Consider the following 17,076-nt stretch of genomic DNA (forward strand, 5'->3'; position numbering starts at 1 on the left):
CTGCCTCAGTCTCCTGGGTACCTGGAATTACAGGCGTGCTGTACCATGCCCAACTCTCTGGGGGTTTCAAATAAATATTAACATAGAAATACACTCTGTTCATCCCATCCTTTTCTTTTAAGACACAAGAAGACGGGAATCGCACTGGAGCCTGTCTCTGCATGGCTTAGGAGGTTGTGAGAGGCCAGTCAAGCTCAGCTCACCCGAGGCCCAAGCCTGAGAAGGGAGCCAGGTTTCTTCCCTTGCCACCCACCAAATGCTCCCCAGGGCTGGAGGCTCCATGGCTCACCATAAGAGAATGAACCACAGTGTTGCAGGACCGATGTAATATTTACAGGAGATCTTACTCAGTGACCACAGAAGAAAGGGAGAACCGCAGGGAGGGAAGGAATTTTGCGGAGTTCTAAGGGTTACCAATGGAGCCGGGGCCCAGGTCATCTCTGCCTCCACCTCCCTGCCTCCCTTTGCCTGAGGGATGGCATTCACCCCAGCAGCCCAGGTTCCAGCCAATCTTTCATCCCCCAGAATCCAGAGACTCTGGGCTCCCAGAGACTCAGTCCTTAGGGGAACATGGAACAGCCTGTCCTAATGGAAGTTTCAACTACAAGTCCAAGTCCACAGACACTGAGCTTCCTGGACCCAGATACCTCCAGTCCTGTCTTCCATTCTCACACTTTACTTTCCTCTTCCAAACAGGGTTTCAGGCTTGCTCCCCTTATCCCTAGGGTGAAGTTTCTCTAGGAACCCATCTTCTCATTTTATCTGCCCAGAAGTCTCTTCCTCCACAGACCCAGACAGACCAAATAAACTCTTCAGTAAATGTCTGTGTCTGTGGTTTCTGGTGTGTGTCAGGCAGTACTCCTGCTCTTCACCTATGCCACCTCCTTTAATTGTCAGCACCATCTGCAGTGGGTAGCAAGATGAGCTTGTTTGGACTTGGCTGAGACAGAACCTGAATTCCTCTGGCAAAGTGGGGCCTATCCCACCTTGTCCGTGTATAGATTAGTTTCCTGGTAGGGTGGCTTCATCTGGCCCTGCAAGTGGCCAGGTAGAGTGAAGCCCAGCACCCATTCTTGTTAAAGGGCTGGGGGAAAGGGAGCTAGGATGCTATGGAAAGACTTAGCCCACCTTATTCTGAGAGAAGGTGGGGGCTTCCCACCAAATGCTCCAGGAGTTGCAGGGAGGGAGGCTGTCAGAGTAAAGTGAGGCAGTCTGCCTCAGTCGCCCCTCAAGGGATAGTTACTCATACGGTGGCCAGCAGCAACAGACGGATTTTAAAAAAATTATTGTTGAGGGACAAAAATCTTGTAGGGCTTGCCTTGCCAGAACAGAAATTGAAAGATGCATCTTGAGAGAAAAATGAAAGTCATAAAATCTGTTCTAGGATGAGAGTAACAATGGTGGCCTCCAGGATCTGTTGGATTGCAGGTTTCCTGACTGCGGAGTGGAAGGGCCCTGCCCCGGAGCCAGGCACAACCAAGTCCAAATCAGTTCTGCCCCCTGCTGGCTGTGGTGTGTCCTGTTTGGGCCTCTGCTTGAGTGAGCCAAGTCCAAGGCTTCCTCCCATGAGGCCCCTGCCCTGTGAGTGATCTAAGATTGGCCCAGGCCTCTCTCCAACAGCCAAGTGAGGGTTCAAGGCCTCCCACAGGTTCTCAAGAGCTCTCCTGGCACCTGTATTTTTGAGACTTTCATCACCTCCACCATCCCACACACAGACTTCTCCATTTCCTTCTATAACACCTGGTCCAATCCTGAGGAACTCACACTTTGGTGGGAGGAGAAGTGCTAATGGCCCGGGCCAATCTATGACAGAATGCACCCTGGGTTTGGGAGAGGGCCAGGGAAAACTAGAAGGGAGAGTGGGGCCGGGGCATCTAAGAAGGCTTCTTCGAATCCCAGAGGTCCTAGCCACATGCCCTCTCTCATCCTCAGATGGGCCCTTGGGCTGAGTAGCTGGTCTCAGAGTGGTCATTCAGTAAAATTCAGCTCCCTGATAGGTCCCTCACCATACCTACAGGGTCCCGTGACCCCAGTGGCTGTGGCACTGGCCTGCCCACCTCAGCTTGCCAGGTGATACAGTGTCACAGAGTGTGGATCCATCCCAAGTGCTCCTCAGTACCCTCACAAGCACTTGGCTAAGGCCCTAAAGTACAGCCTCTGCTCCCAGCACAGTGCGGAGACTCACCTTAAAAAGACAGATTTGACTTTCCCTACCAGTATTCTCTCCCAAAGTGTCACCCAAGAAAACAATAACATTTTCTTACTGTTATACAAAAGAGATTTTTCCCCTAGTACTGAAGATTGAACCAAGGCCCTTCACACTGAGCTACATCTCCCAATCCCCAACATTTTTAAAGGTTGTTTGTTTTTTTTGTTGTTGTTGTTGTTTTTGTTTTTTTTTTTAAAGCAGGATCTCACTAAAGTGCCTAGGCTGGGCTTCAACTTTTGATCCTCCTGCTTCAGCCCCTCCGAGCACTGAGATTACAGGTGCACCACCATGCCCAGTTTGAGATTTTTTTTAAAAAAGCACTTCTTAAAGACATACCTTTGAAACCAATCAATGTCCTTTTCACTGTGGGGCAGAGCTAATTCATCCTCTAAAATTTCCCTTAGCTTCAGCTTCCTGTGGGAAGCCATTTTGAAAAACCTAAGCTGAACTAGGTGCCCCTCCCCTGGCTCTCACAGCTTTCATTAAAATTTGTTCTCCTAGTTGCAGCTCCTCTGAACTGTCACTAGTTACTAGGTCTGCCTCGTGAGGCTCTGTAGCTCCATGCGATTCTGTGTGCCCAGCTCCCTGCTCAAGTCCTACAATGTAGTTGTGCTAGTCTGCTTCCTGTTGCTGTGACAAAATACCTGAGGTAATCAACTTTTAAAGAGGAAAGATTGGTTTTAACTTACAGTTTCAGAGGTCTCAGTCCATGATCACTTGGGCACATTGCTCTTGGGCCTATGGTGAAGCACAGCATGGTGATGAGGAGCCTGTGACAGAGAAAGCCTGTTCACTTCCTGGTAACTGAGAAGCAAAAGGAGAGAAGAAAGAGCTGGAATCCCACTATCACCTCCGGGGCATGGCACAGTGACCTCATTTCCTCCCACTAGGCCTAGCTCCTAAAGGATCTCCACCTCCCAACAGCACCATCAGCTGGGAACTAAACCTCTTAGCACGCGAGGGACATTTACAATCCCAACCATAACAGCTAGTTTGTAATTAAAGGCTTGATGAACATATGCCTGTGCTGTGGTCTGCCCCAAATTTACATGAAAACCCCAACACAATAGTATCGAGACGTGGGGCCTTTAGGGAGTGGGATCAGGTCTTCTGGTAAAAAGTCCCAGGGGACCTAGCTCGTCCCCTTTTTCTCTTCTGCCCTCTGATGTGGCAGAAAAAGCACCATCTTGATAGAGACCAGACCCTCACCAGATGTAAACCTGCTGGCCCCTTGATCGTGAACCTCCCAACCTCCAAAACTATGGAAAACAACTTTCTGTTGTTTATAAATTACCCAACCGAATGTATTTTGTTTCAGCAGCCTGAGTAGAACATGTGTCATGATCACCAACTGGACAAGATTCCATCCTCAATGTCCTCAAATTGGTATTGGAATTCTTCCATCCCTCTAAATCCTTAATTAAAACAAGGATGTCGTTCTTCATGCCTTAACTCTGCTATCTGCAACAGGCCATTGAAGATGTCTTCTGTTTTGAGAAAGTTCAGGTTTGCTGCTGAAAGTCTGGCAGTGGCCTGGTACTGGGTAAGGCTGAACTAGGTCTTTTTCCTTACATCCCACCCTGGTGCTCAGAGCCTGAGCAAATGATGGGGGCCTTTGTCCACCTCCTCTTGGCTCCCCAACCCAAACACACAGAGGTTTCTCCAGCTGTGTCTGCTTAGACATTGAGAAGGCTCAACAGGCTGAGGCTGCAAACCCTCAGGAGGACCTGAGTCCCCAGTTTTAGCCCAGAGCCATTTGTTTTTCCTCACAGCTGGGAGAGGGTTAATTATCACTCATCTGGCTTCAGTAGGGCTGAGTGAGTAGTGCATAGCCAGCTCCTGCCCTGCTGAGATCTGAGCCAGAAGAGCAGAAAGCACCTGCAGACAGAAGTCTCCTGGTGAGGAGTTCGGGTCACCAGATCCCTGTTTCTTCTGCAGTGCTTACATTAGTAAGCCCGCAGCTAAAATGGCCTCTCTTGGTGAAGCTGAGTGAAACCCCTGAGCAGCCAGCCTTGCCTTCGATGGTAATAGCAGGTTAGAGGCACCCATTCTGTGGGCCAAGTTTAGCCGCCTTTACCCTGGGAAGCCTTGCTGGCCTCTGCTGGAAGCTTAGGAGCTACAAGTCTGGGTCTCCAGGACTGATCTAACATTTATCTCGCTGGCATCACCTGTCTTCCCATCCACTTTCTTTGTGTGCATTTTTTTCTGTCAAACCCAATTTGATTTGATACAGTAAAAGCTACTGCTAGGATTAAATATAATTTCTGTTCTGCCAAACATCAGTCACTGGAAAGGCGCCTTAGCTGTCACGCCAAGCCATTTGCCACTCTGATGGAGGCACTGGGGGCAGCGAAGGAAGGAGAGGCCACTCTGCCAGATGAGAGCTGAGGTCATCCGTGAGCCCAGGGCTCCCCACTGCCCAGCCACTTTCTGCTCAGCTGCCTGACAGCATCAGGCAAAGGAGGCAGGATGCACTTTAGACGCTGCAGTGCAGCTGAGCAGAGATGAACTGTGGGTGCCTTCTGTTCTCAGTTCATCTCCTGATCCCCAGCCCTGCACCATCCCAGCCTCTCACTGGCTACTTCACGTTGTGAATCTAAAATGTGCCTCAAAAGGTGCAGTGCTGAGAGGTGGAACTTCGGAAATGTGGGTGGATCGTGAGGGCTCTGACTTCATCAGCGTATCACTTCTTGGATGGAGTCATAATTGAAAGATGTTATGGGGCTCGATGGAAATTTAGGACCTGGGTGCTAGTTGGAGGGAAAGAGAGCATGACTTTGAGGACCATATCTTGTCCCCAGCCCATCTGCTCTGGCGCTCGCTCTCTCTTTCCTCTCCTCTTCTCTCTCTTTCTCTCTCTCTCTCTCTCTGCCACAAAGGGAACACCTTTGTTCTACCATACTGTCTCCACCATGAGGCTCTGCTTCATTATAAACCTAGAAACAATGGAGCCGAACAACTATGGACTGAAACCTCTGAAGCTGGGAACAAAATAAAACTTTCCTCCTCTAAGTTTTTGTTGTTGTTGTTGTTTTGTTTTGTTTTTGTTTTGTCATGGCACTGCAGAGCTGACATGTCTTCCTTTGTCCCTGAGAACAGTGATTTGTTCACCTGGGTGAAAAGGGGCAAGCAGAGAGGGCCCTAAAGGTCTCCGTGAGTCATGGTTGGATGGCTCCAGTGGTCGGACACCGAGCAACAGGCATGGGCATTGAGGGGCAATGTAGCGAGCTGTTGAGTGGGTGGCTAAGGAGTGAAGGGAGTTCCTCAGAATAATATGGTCAAGAACTGTGGAAATCAATATGGAGATACCTCAAACAACTAGGATTGAAGTCCCATGTGACCCAGCTATTCCTCTGCTGGGTATCTTCCCCCCCAAATTAAAAGAATCATGCCACAGCAATACCTGCCCACCCATGTTTATAGTGGCACAGTTTGTAATAGCTAAAATTTGGAAACAGCCCATGTGCCATTAACTGGAAACTGGATAAAGAAGATGTGGTTTTTCTGTAAAATGGGGTACTACTCAGCCATAAAGAATGAAAAACTAGAGACATTTACAGCTAAGTGGATGCATATTGAGGCCATTCTCTTAAGTGAAATTAATAGGACTCACATGTGTAAATACTGAGTAGTTTCTCTAGTATGAAAAACTAAAAGTGTAAATAAGAATCAAAATGTGTAATTGTTATTGTGCAATCGGAAGAAAAGGTCTAAAGGAGTAGTGGAAGTGGGAGGGGTAGAGGAAGGTTAGAAGGGGAAAGAAAAAAATATGAGAAAAGCAAAAAAATGGAAAGTTGTAACTAGGGAAGGGTGGAGGGGGTGAAGAGAGGGCTGGGAAATGGGGAAAAAATAAGAACCAAGATACATCATTTGAAGGTACAAGAGCCCAATGATAAATGTTAACTGTATCGTATACCTCAAATGTACCAGTAAACTTAATGAAAAAAAAAAAAAAGACGGTCAAGAACCGGGACCTGAGCGATGGAGAGTTGTCCTAAGGAAGATTGGCATCAGGGGTTGGGAGATGTGGGTAGAAAGGACACTGGGAGGCTAGGAAAAGCCTTGATGAACAAGGGACCAGAGATCAAGGGTGACAGCAGCAAGGCAGAGGGGAGGACTGAGCTGAGTAATGAGCCGCAGAGTCAGGGGCTTCTCTCAAGCAGATGGTGGGTGTGGAGGTGTGTGTGTGATGGGGCAAAGAGACGGGTGCCTGCACCACCTGGCCTGAGTAGTGAGCAGCCCCTAGGAAGGGCCTGTCCTGGGAGAGAAGGCGTGGCTCAGTTAAGGTGGAAGGAACAGAGAGGAAGCTGGGCTGCAATGTCCTATGTGCGCAGTGGCTGTTCCAGTGGCCCAGGGGAAGGATTGAGTGGTGGGGAAGCCGGTGGCTGGGGTCAGAGGTCAGGATGCACAGAGCACTGTGGGGTGAGAGAGAGCACCTTTGAGAAGTGACAGCTGCCGGAAAGAGGTTTCCTGGAGATCTCACGCCTTTTCATAGAATTCCGGTTTACCTTCCCTGCAGTGTTACTTCCTCCGCTTCTGTTTGCATTCCTTTTCCATTTTGCTGGAGAACCTCCTCAAATAGCTTTCAGACCAGATGGCTGGGGGCTCTTCTTTCAGAGCCACTGAACACATCTGAACAAGTAGCTGCTGTGTGCTTTATGGTAGGGTAGTTCCCCTTTGCTTCGGAGAACTAGCATCTTTGGGTGAGAATATGTTGCTGAACCTACTTGCTGGTCTGGTACTAACCAGGGAGCTGGTGGGTGGACAAGACCCTCGATTCTTCATCTAAGTGTCTTTCCTTTTCCAACAATCATTTCTGCCTCCACTGTGGAGACAAAGCTGCTCAATCTCTGTTGGGCCTCACAGTGAGCAGGGCTTTCTCCAAAGGCTGCCCATTCTCAGACTTCCAAAGGCACAGAGAGAACATGCCTGGCCCAGGTGCAGGGATGACAGTTCTTGGAGGGTTCCCCTGGAGCTTAGGGCTTCTCTGAGGCTCCAAGGGTAAGGGATACACTTACCTTTGGTGGACAGGGCTACCAGGTTCTCTGCTTGATTTCACCACTCTCCTGTCCCACCTGCTTTATCCTGTCTTCCTGGAAAGTATCTGACTGGCCTGCCAGCTGCCTTCCTGGCTTTCCAGAACTATGACCATGTCCTTCATACACAGGGACACACACATGTGTGCGTCTTTTCTATCATTTCAGAGAAACACTAGAAGGGTACAAGTGTGGGAGCCCAGGCCACACCCTTGAGCAACTGTCTGTCTCTCAAACAGTCCCGCATTCCAATGAAGTTTCTCAAGTACTCCCTGTCCTGGATCCTCCCTTTGGAGGTCTCCCAGGGCTGGCTCTCCAGTGTTGCTAGGGAAAGCCATGCAGTATTTAGGGCTGGTTTCCCGTGCAGCCCTCCTCTGTGCACACAAAGTGCCTTGACAGCTTTCCATTCCAGGAAAGGATGGGGGCCCCACCTGCACTGTGGGACCAGCTGTTCTGACGATGCTTACTGGCCCACAGTTCTGAAGATACTGCTTTTGTCCCAGCTGCGGTTACAGTGTTTTTTTGTGGGGAAACAGTGAAACTCATCAAGAGAAGACTCCCCATTCCAAGTACTTTCTAGATGTGAGCCAAGGTCGCTCTTGGCCATGATAAGGTCAGTTAGGACAGGGATGCTATATTTTAGAAGTAGCATTATTGCGGGTAATGATATACTTGTCCATTTGCATAATTAGCTAAGTGTATTGTTACCTGCTAGGTGTAGACCTGGGGCTCAGACTGAAGAAAGATTTGAGCCCCGATGGGGATGCCTGCTCCTGGAAGGAAGTACAGGAAAAGGTGTTCTAGGCAAAGGAGGCAGCTTGGAGGAGGCCCAGAGACACAAAAGCAATTCCCTGAGTCGTCAGACACCAAAATGAACTTAGTCTGTGGATAAGCGATTGATATAGTTCTCTGACATACAGTGTGTGTGTGCTGGCACATGTGTGTGGCTCATTTATTTTCCTGAAAACAAAAGTCAAGGCCTATTTACGTTCAGATTTTAGGGATGTCTCTCAAACCCTTCTCCATCTGATGACCATTGTCTAAAATTCCCACCAAAGAATTTCACTTCTTGACCTTGAAAGGTTGATCTTATTTCAGGGATGAGGGTAGGGTGGTGACTCATATCTTAGCGTCTTTCCACCACAGAAAAGGAAGACCAGAGGGGTCCAGGGAAGCAGCCTAAGCCAGTGCCAAGATCTCTACCCATTTCCAGCTCAGAAACAGATCATTATAACCAGAAGAACTCACACTCCCATTTCATAGATGGCAAAACAGTCCTGTGATTCATCCAGGGTCTTGCAGGGCTTAGTCACAGAGAATTCAGCAAAATTCAGGTCGCTGGAGTTTTGTTTTGGTTTTTTTGTTTGGTTTGATTGTGGTAATGGAGATTGAACTCAGGGCCTTGGTACTGAGCTGCATCCTCAGACTTCTTTTTAGACAAGGTCTAAGTCACCCAGGCTGGACTCAAACTTGCAATCTTCTTGCTCCAGCTTCCTGAGTGCTGTGATTACAGGCATGCACCTGGCTACTGGAGAGCTTTTGACATCATTGCCTTGTGATATTTTTAGCATAGAACCAGACAGCCAACCCTGGTCTGAATAAATCTTCATCAAGAGCAGAACATTGTTGTCAATTAGGATGATGTACTGAGGCACTTTTAGAACTACAATAAGTATATTTTTAAAGGTACCTTTTGGGCTGACGGCCTGAAATAAAACATAGTTCAGAGGGGCATGCTGTGTTGCACTATGGTCACAGTCATCCATGGATAGAAGTGTTGTTGCCCCATTGTACAGAGAAGAAGAGAACAGTGTGGTTGGGAAAGAAAGAGCCTGCTGTCTCCATCCCTCCAGATGTGGGAGTGGGAGCTGGATTCCAAGCCAGCCCCTTACCCTACTTTGCCCCAGTAGATCAGAAAGACAGGTGCTTGGCTTGTGTGTTTCACAACAACTGAGGCCCCTGATTCAGCCAGTGTATTGGTTAATTTTCTCATTGCTGAGACAAATACCCGACACCCAAAGTTAAAGAGGGAAGGGCTTATCTGACTCATAGTTTGTAGAGGTTTCAGTTCATAATCAGCTGGCTCCAAGCCAAGGTGGCAAGGCAGAGGAAAAACAGTTCATGGCAGATAGAAGGCAGCAAAAGCAAGCGAGTGAGATAGCAAATCAGCAAGATGACTAGAACAGCTTCTTTCTGTCCCTTTTATATTCTATCTAGGCTACTGGCTTAGGGCAGGTGCCTAACCAATCAGTGGACTAATTAGTAATCACACACCCTTAATCCCAGCATCACACATTCTAGATCCAGCCACCTCGGAAAAAGGCCTATCTATGACTGACTGCATGAGGCTTTGCGGGGGACATAGACACAAGCTGTAACGCCAGTGAATTATGTTTTCCTGTATATTTGATTTGGAAGCATAAAATACACGTAGAAAGCATACATATCCTCAGTGTGCTGCTTAATGTGGTTTATGAACTGAACACATTAACATAACTAGAACTCAAAGCAAAAAGCAGAGCAAAACCAGCCCCCAGGAGTCCTCTTGCCCCCATCTCACCCCTGTACCCCATAGTTACCAGTGCACTAGTTTCATTACCCTGCTTTTGAGTTCTAGTCGAGAGTCACACAAAATGTATTTTCTTTCACTCCAGTTATGTTCAGGAGGTTCATCCATGTTTTCCCATACCTGTGGTTCCTTCTTCTCCAGGTCGATTAGTGCAACATTCTAGCACATGAAGATATACGATCAGTTTTTGTACTCCACAGTAGAGGGGCAGAACTGCTGCTTCAGGTCTGACACAAACGAGAAGTAATGCAGGACAGATGGGAAGCAGCAGGCTGGAAAGCAGCCAAAGCTGGACAGGGAGAGGCTGGGCACCACGTCACCATCCACCAGAAGCCTAGGAGAAAGGTGGATCTTCTTCATTGTCACCTTATGCTTATGGGAGGTGGTGTGCTACTCCGGATGAAGCTTTGGGGCTGTGTGTCTCTGGACAAGCTTCTCTACCTCCCCGAGCCTCTGTTTCCTTATTTCCAAAGCCAGGTTGAGAAAGTCAAGTCAACCTCCAGGGTTGTTTTGAGATGTCAGTGAGATAAGTCTAGCACAACTACCAGGACAGAATAGATGCTCATTAAATGCAGTTTAAGATACAAGACAAGTTCCAGCTTCTGACCACTTGGGCTCCACTCCTGGCTTTGCAGCTTACTAGCTGTGTGTCCTTAGGCAAGGGACTCACTCCCTGAACTCTCTCTAGCAACACAGGCAACAAACACTGGTGCCCAGAAACTATAAGAAGATCATAGAAACTTGTGAAGAGGACCTGGCAAGGTAGCGAGATGTTGAAGACAGAAAGATTCAGGTCAAGGAATGGCAGCGAGTTCCCAGGGGCTTGACTGGCAGGGGGCGCTACAGAATCAGGGCCAGACCAGGTAGGGGAGAGGGAGCAAGGGTGTTGCTGGAGGAGAGATGGAGATGTGCTCTGACAAGGACAAGGTTTGGCGTGAGGCACTGACCCTGAGTGGGGCTGAGCTGTGAAAAAGGGGATAGCTGACCTTCCCTGTCCAATCTCATTTTGCATAGAGACCAAAGGATGGTAAGGAAGTGCAAGTGTTTAAAGCCATTAATGCTTCCTGGGTTCTCCCCTCAAGTGAAGGAGAGCCAGATACAGACTTGGGCATGGCTTCTAACACTCAACCAAGTCCCACTTAAATTCTGATGCCTCCCCCTTTTCCTGCAGTTCCAGAGATTGAATCTGGGATCCACACACTGAGCTATCTCTGCATCTATTTATTTTTTATTTTGAGATAGCATCTCACTAAGTCTCTGAGTTACTCATGCTGGGCTCTGACTTGCGGTCCTCCTGCCTCAGCCTCCCACAACGCTGGGATTGCAGGCGTGCATGCATACCATACCTGGCTGGTTCTTCTTCTTAACTCTACAGCTCCAATAACTGAAAGTTTCTGAAAAACATGCTTTCGTCCACATTCCCTTGTGATATTTTTCTTATCACAACTCTTGTGTTAATATTTCCTATCTATGGCTTAGTTGTGCCTTTGACTGCTTTTTAAAATATCCCTTGTGCTGTGTTATCAAAATAGTATTGAGATGCATGTTCCTGTAGGCCACACAAGATATCACGTGACCATCATCCTCTTCACCCTCCGTCCAGTGCCAGTGGCCATCACCATTCCTAGCCCTCCGTGCCTCCCCACCTGCTTTGTTTCATGCCTCTGTACTTTGCCTTTTCTCCCTGCCTGTTATGCCCTGCCCAATTCATTCCTACAACCCTTTAAAACCCCATTTTGATGTCCTCTCTCTGAAATTTTCCATGAGCTCCTCTACCCAGTAACTGTCTAGTCCTGTGCCTTTAAGAGTTATTGCATATATTAGATTCTGTTAAAAATTATTCTTCTTTGAAACCCAGACCATGAACCCTTGCTTATTTCCAGTGCTGCCTCTGGCCTTGGCTCAGTTAGCTGTGTGTCCCCAGGGCCAATCCTAGAGCCTGGAAGAGAATGAGTGTTTAATATGGGTGTTTGCAGTAAACCTAGTTAGACGTGGTGTAACTGGCCCTGTTGCCAGAAATTCCGTTGCTTATGAATTTTTCCAGAACTGGATGTTGGAAGAAAAATTGTTCCTTCACTGAGGATCAAAAGAAGCTAGGCAGCCAGGCATGATGGCCCACGCCTGCAATCCTAGCACTCTTGGGAGGCTGAGGCAGGAAGATCACAAGTTTGCACCCAGCCTGGGCAACTCAGTGACTTAGCAAGACCTTGTCTCAATAAAGGGTGGGAGGGGGGACCTCAGGAGGCAACTGAGCTCCTGTGTTCAATTCCTAGTACTGGAGAAAAAGGGTTGGAGTTATTAGGGAGAGTCTGTGGGGTTGAAGGCATTTCAAACTTAACCTGCTTTCTGCTTGTTTATTTTAGTTTTAGCCAAAGTCTTGGTCTGTTGCCCAGGCTGGTCTGAAACTCCTGGGTTCAAGAGATCATTCTGCCTCAGCCTCACAGTAGGTAGGACTATAAGCATCCAGCAGTCTACATTGCTTTTTAGAGAAATCTCCCCTGCAGATCCACCCAAGTTCCCTGACTTTCAAACATTTCTGACAATGACCTTTAGTGAGAAGTACTTTTTGCACCGTGACACACCAATACTGTACCTCTATTAGAAAGAAAGCTTTTATTTGTCCCTAAATCATCTCTCAACACTCCCTCAAGTGTGCTTATCAATCAACACCCACTGAGGATGCCAGTGCTGCTGTAAACAAAGCCCTGACCCCTTGCTCAGTCAGGCTGGAGGCAGGCAGTATGCTGAAGGTGGGTGGATGCAGGAGAGGTTCGCAGGTGCCGGACTGACGCTTCCCTCTCTTTGCAGCTGAGCCCCTGCCGCTCATGGACCTGTGCCGAAGATCCATTCGAGCAGCCCTGGGCCGCCAGCGCCTGCGGGACATCAGCTCCCTGCCCCTGCCTCAGTCTCTCAAAAACTATCTGCAGTACCAGTGAGCTGGACGCTGAAGGACAGTAGACACCCCAAGGCCCGGGGCTGTCTGTCACGCAAGGTCACACAGCCCGCGAGAGAAGGGGTCTCCCCTGGCTCCCAGGACCAACTAGGGAAAGGCAGCCCTCCCAAGCCGGACAACCCCTTGGAAGCCATGGGGGGTCTGGAGCCTTCCAGTGACCACCAGGCCTACAGCTGTGTATTGACCAGAGAAGCTGCTTCCTACTCAAGAGAATGAATAAAACATTGGGACAGGAGACTTGCTGTGGTGTGGCCCATCGCAGACAGGGCCAGGGAGACTTGGCCTGCTCGGGGAGAAAATTGCCTCTGAATAATGGATGATGAAAGCAACTCGTTGCCCATCTCCTACCCCTAGCAAGGGCAGCAGGATTATGATGCCATCTTAGGACTTTGTGCCACTTTGAGAAACTATTCCCCAAGGATGCCCAACAGCAGAATTGGCGAGTGGAGAAAGCAGCATTTAGACACCTCCGGCTTACATCTCTGAACGTTGCTTCCTTAGCACTCCTTCCTGGACCCTGATAGAGCTCTCCCCAACCCAGGCCCCTCCACTCAGGGAGAGGGGTCTAACTGATTCACCCCAGGGACAGAGTTTATCCTTAATTATTTTTTTTAAAGTAGCATTTGCATTTCAAAAGCGAAGTGTGGAGAGGACAGTCCTCAGTCCAAAGGTGCTAATGGGAGTCCTCGGGGGCATTGTGACACCAGGCTGAAGATGCCCTAGGCTGGGGAGCCCTCCTGGTGTGTGGGACCAATGGGCAGCCGTTGTTTCAGGGTGCAGCCTGGCTGTCACAAGCTGTCTTTGAGGGAATTATTTTTTCACTTTAGGAGATTTCCATGTGTTCGTTTCCTGTTGAAATGTGTGTGTGCACGCGTGTGTGCGTGTGCGCATGTGTGTGTGTGTGTGTGTGTGTGTGTGATGTGCTATTTATCACCTTGGGGCCCATGGGGTGGCCTTGTAACTGGAAGGGTGGATGTGGGAGACACCTTCTCCACCCACCCCAAGCCTGGTCCTCTCACCAAACTATGCTGCTTCTACTGCTGCTGCCACCACCACCATTTGGCATTTGTTGTGCGTTTTGGACGTGCTCCACCCAGACTCCCTTGTAACTGGAAATTGTCACAGCAGTGGGATGGATACCAGAGCCCCAGATGGCACTGCCTCTCCCCCCACTTTAATGTGAATTTGACAGATGAATGAGGAGTGTTTCTAATAAAGTTTGTCATTCAGTCCTTTAGCTGTCTATTAAGTGCTCGTTGGGCAGAGGTTGGGAAAGCGTCTTCCATCACCCTGCCTGGTCTGCCTCAGACCCACAGGAGCCAGCATGTGAAGGCTCCTCCAAGCCGACTCACCTCTTCTTGAGCTCCAAAGCCCTAGGGCTGCCTTGGAAGAAAGGATGTGACTGGGACCATGCAAAACTAGCCTAGAAGGTAGACAACCAAGTCAAACTCCTGACACCAGGGCCTGGATGCCTAATGGGTAGGTGGATCTGCAAAGGCACTCAGGAACAGGAAGGGCAAAATCTTACAAGGTGCTAGCTTCCAAGTAGACTGGAGGCAGGGCTGGGTGTGGCCATGGTGAATGTGTGTTAAATTGCTGGGGGGCAGAGTGAGGCAGGGCCAAGCTCAGGGATAGCACAGGTGAGGAGATGGGGTCAGGCTCGAGTCAGGCTCAGAGCAGCTACCAATATACACTGTGCCAACTTTCATGACCAAGTGCTCAGGCTGATATAACCCAGCCCCGGGAGAGATATGCATAATGCAGCATAAAAAAGTAAGAAGTTGCTCCCCAAGGGGTGGAGGAGGATGCAGTGTGAAGGGAAGGCTTTCTGGGGGAAGAGGTGCCTTCCAGACCTGCTATTTGAATGGAAGACACCCTTCCCGTGAATGAAGCTGAAGAATCAGACTTGGAGGACCTGCCTGGGCTCACCCTTGGCAGTTTCAAGGTTTGTGGCTGCAGGAGGCAGCTTCCCACAGAGGCACAGACTCTCAGAAGTTTGGGTTTGAGTATCACTTTCTTTGTCACTCTTTCTTCACAGTGATCTTGGGCATACCACTTCCTCCTTGGCACACGGGTTGGACTAGGTACACAGTGACCAGGGTCCCCCCTCTCCCGACTCACCAGGCCCATCTCAGCACCAATTCCCCTGAGGATGTGTCCATCTAGTCTTGGCTTTCAGTCCTTGCTGTGGTTTCCCTCAGCCCCAGTGTTCTCTCATTCTTACTGCACCTCTCAGGATCTCGCTTAGATCAGCCCTCTTCCAGAAAGCCCTCCTTGACCACCCACCTGCTCTAAGACATTAGCTTCTGAGTACCCAGAACCCTGTCGGGAGCATCTGGACCAAAGTCTCTCTGCCATATGGCCTCATCTGCCCAGAAGCTGTCAGCCTCAGGAGGACAGAGCCTTTGCCTGCACCTTCTCACACAGTCTGCTGCACTGGAACTGAGCTCAAGCCCAGCTCAGTGCACCGGTGCATGTGAGCTATAAACACCTCTAGGGTTTGCTGTACATCAGTGCCGCCTTTGTGGGGGCCTAAGCATGCACACACACACAAGCAAGTGCCATTCCCTGGCAGACTTCCTGGAAGCCCCGTGACCACCCCTTGGTGTAACGCCGCATGGCAACTCAGCACCTCCCACACTTTGCACATTCGCTGAGTTTTGGCCTTCTCTCCATGACCTGTTTCTGAACGGGGCTAATGTATGTACAACACATATGGTGGGGGCATGGTATCACATAGTCTGATCCCTGCTGAGTACCCTGCTTCACTCTTTGCCTATCTGATGTTTTTACTTCCTGAATATAAGCCTTCCTCTTTCCCTTGCTTTTCTCCTCTACCAGCTGCACAAGCAGCTGGCTCCTTTATCTTTCACTAAGAAATAAAGATTTCATCCCCCCAGATGAAATCTTTTTTACAATAAAGTGGCAGCAGGTATCAAGAACCTCTGTCATGATGATTGATTTGTGCCAAGGCAGATGTTCCTACTCCCTGGCACCTCACTCCCAGCCACCGCCTCTGGCCAGGCATGGGACATGTGGCTTTCCTCTTCAGGACCCCGACAAAGAGTGGAAATCCCCAGTTTTAGTCTCAAACTAAAGAGCTCTAGGAGCCTTTGTCTCGTGCCAGCCTGCAGATGGGTTTTGTTGTCCTACTTCATGTGTGTGCATATTTTAATAAAATTGAGCCCAACAAGGAAAAATCAAAAAATTTAATGATAAATTCAGATTTCAGACTTTTCTTTAAAAACAGGGTGATGTGCTGGATCCAGGCCCACATTCCTTCGTGGTGATGTTGGCCAATGCTGAGCTATGACAGCCCTTCGAGAGAGCACCTTTGTTCTGTGGTCCACCCTCCCACAGCACATCAGGACCTCTCAAGGCCAGCCTCCTCCTGGAGGTCAACACCCAAAGTGCACATCTGGGATAATAAACACACACGCGCGTACACACACATGCGCGCGCACGTGCATGGCCAGTGGAAGGCCCCAGAGGGACAGCCCACTAGTTCTGTGACTTTGAAGTATCTCACAGTCTCAGCCATCGATGTGCAAGGAGCTCACACACACCCAGGATCTTTACTCAGAACTGGAGATAATGTACATGTCCCTGGTTAGACTGTAAACTCCTAAAAGCCAATAATTCTCTTTTTAATGAGTTGGGCAATGTGATTAGGCAGCCTGGCTACTCATTTAGTCCTTTGAGGAAGTCTGTACAGGCCTGACCACAGGTCAATTAAATCACAACCTCTGGGAGGGGCGGGCAAGGTAGTGTTAAAGCTCCCCATGTGATTCTAACATGCAGTAAGGGCTGCAAGCTGAGGGAGGAGGTGCCCGCTGAGTCATCTCAATGGTGAAGTGGTTAATGTCGGTGAGAATACATGTCCTATGCCAGGAAATACCACCCAAGCCCACACAGCATTTCCAGAAAATGGAGGACACTCGGTGGTGGGCATCAGCAATGTGCTCAAGTCCAAAGCCAGAGAGTCCTCCCCAACCATTCTTTCTTCCCACTGGTGTTGACCACTGGTGTTGTTAAGAGTGGAGGAAGAAGAACCAGCAGGCTCTGCCTTGATGCTGCACAGTGCTTCACAAATTGATTCCAGCTTTGTCCCTTTCCCTGACCTGCAAAGCCATTCAGTGTATGTGGGGAATCCCTCAGAGATCATTGGCATGAGAAATTGGAGTGACTTTAGAATAATAAGCAAAAAGAAGCCTAAAACGTTTTTGGTCTTAAATATATTGCTTTAAATAGAAGAATTTGAGATAGTGAAACCTGTCTGTAAGAATGATTTGATTGCTAATATTTCCAA

General features: G+C 48.9%; 1 protein-coding gene across 1 annotated transcript in view; it reads left to right on the forward strand.

Annotated features, from left to right (window-relative positions):
• Nucleotides 1-13,983, forward strand: part of Spsb4 (splA/ryanodine receptor domain and SOCS box containing 4) — a gene marked incomplete at its 5' end in the record, with an annotated part of 58,804 nt that extends 44,821 nt beyond the window's left edge. The window contains one exon of the mRNA XM_010608224.2: nucleotides 12,623-13,983. Coding sequence (XP_010606526.1) covers nucleotides 12,623-12,750 — 128 coding nt within the window. The remainder of the gene's footprint in view (nucleotides 1-12,622) is intronic.
• Nucleotides 13,984-17,076: the final 3,093 nt, after the last annotated feature.

Source organism: Fukomys damarensis, unplaced genomic scaffold, assembly GCF_012274545.1.
Source record: "Fukomys damarensis isolate Sample0158 unplaced genomic scaffold, DMR_v1.0_HiC HiC_scaffold_37, whole genome shotgun sequence".
Classification (NCBI taxonomy): domain Eukaryota; kingdom Metazoa; phylum Chordata; class Mammalia; order Rodentia; family Bathyergidae; genus Fukomys; species Fukomys damarensis.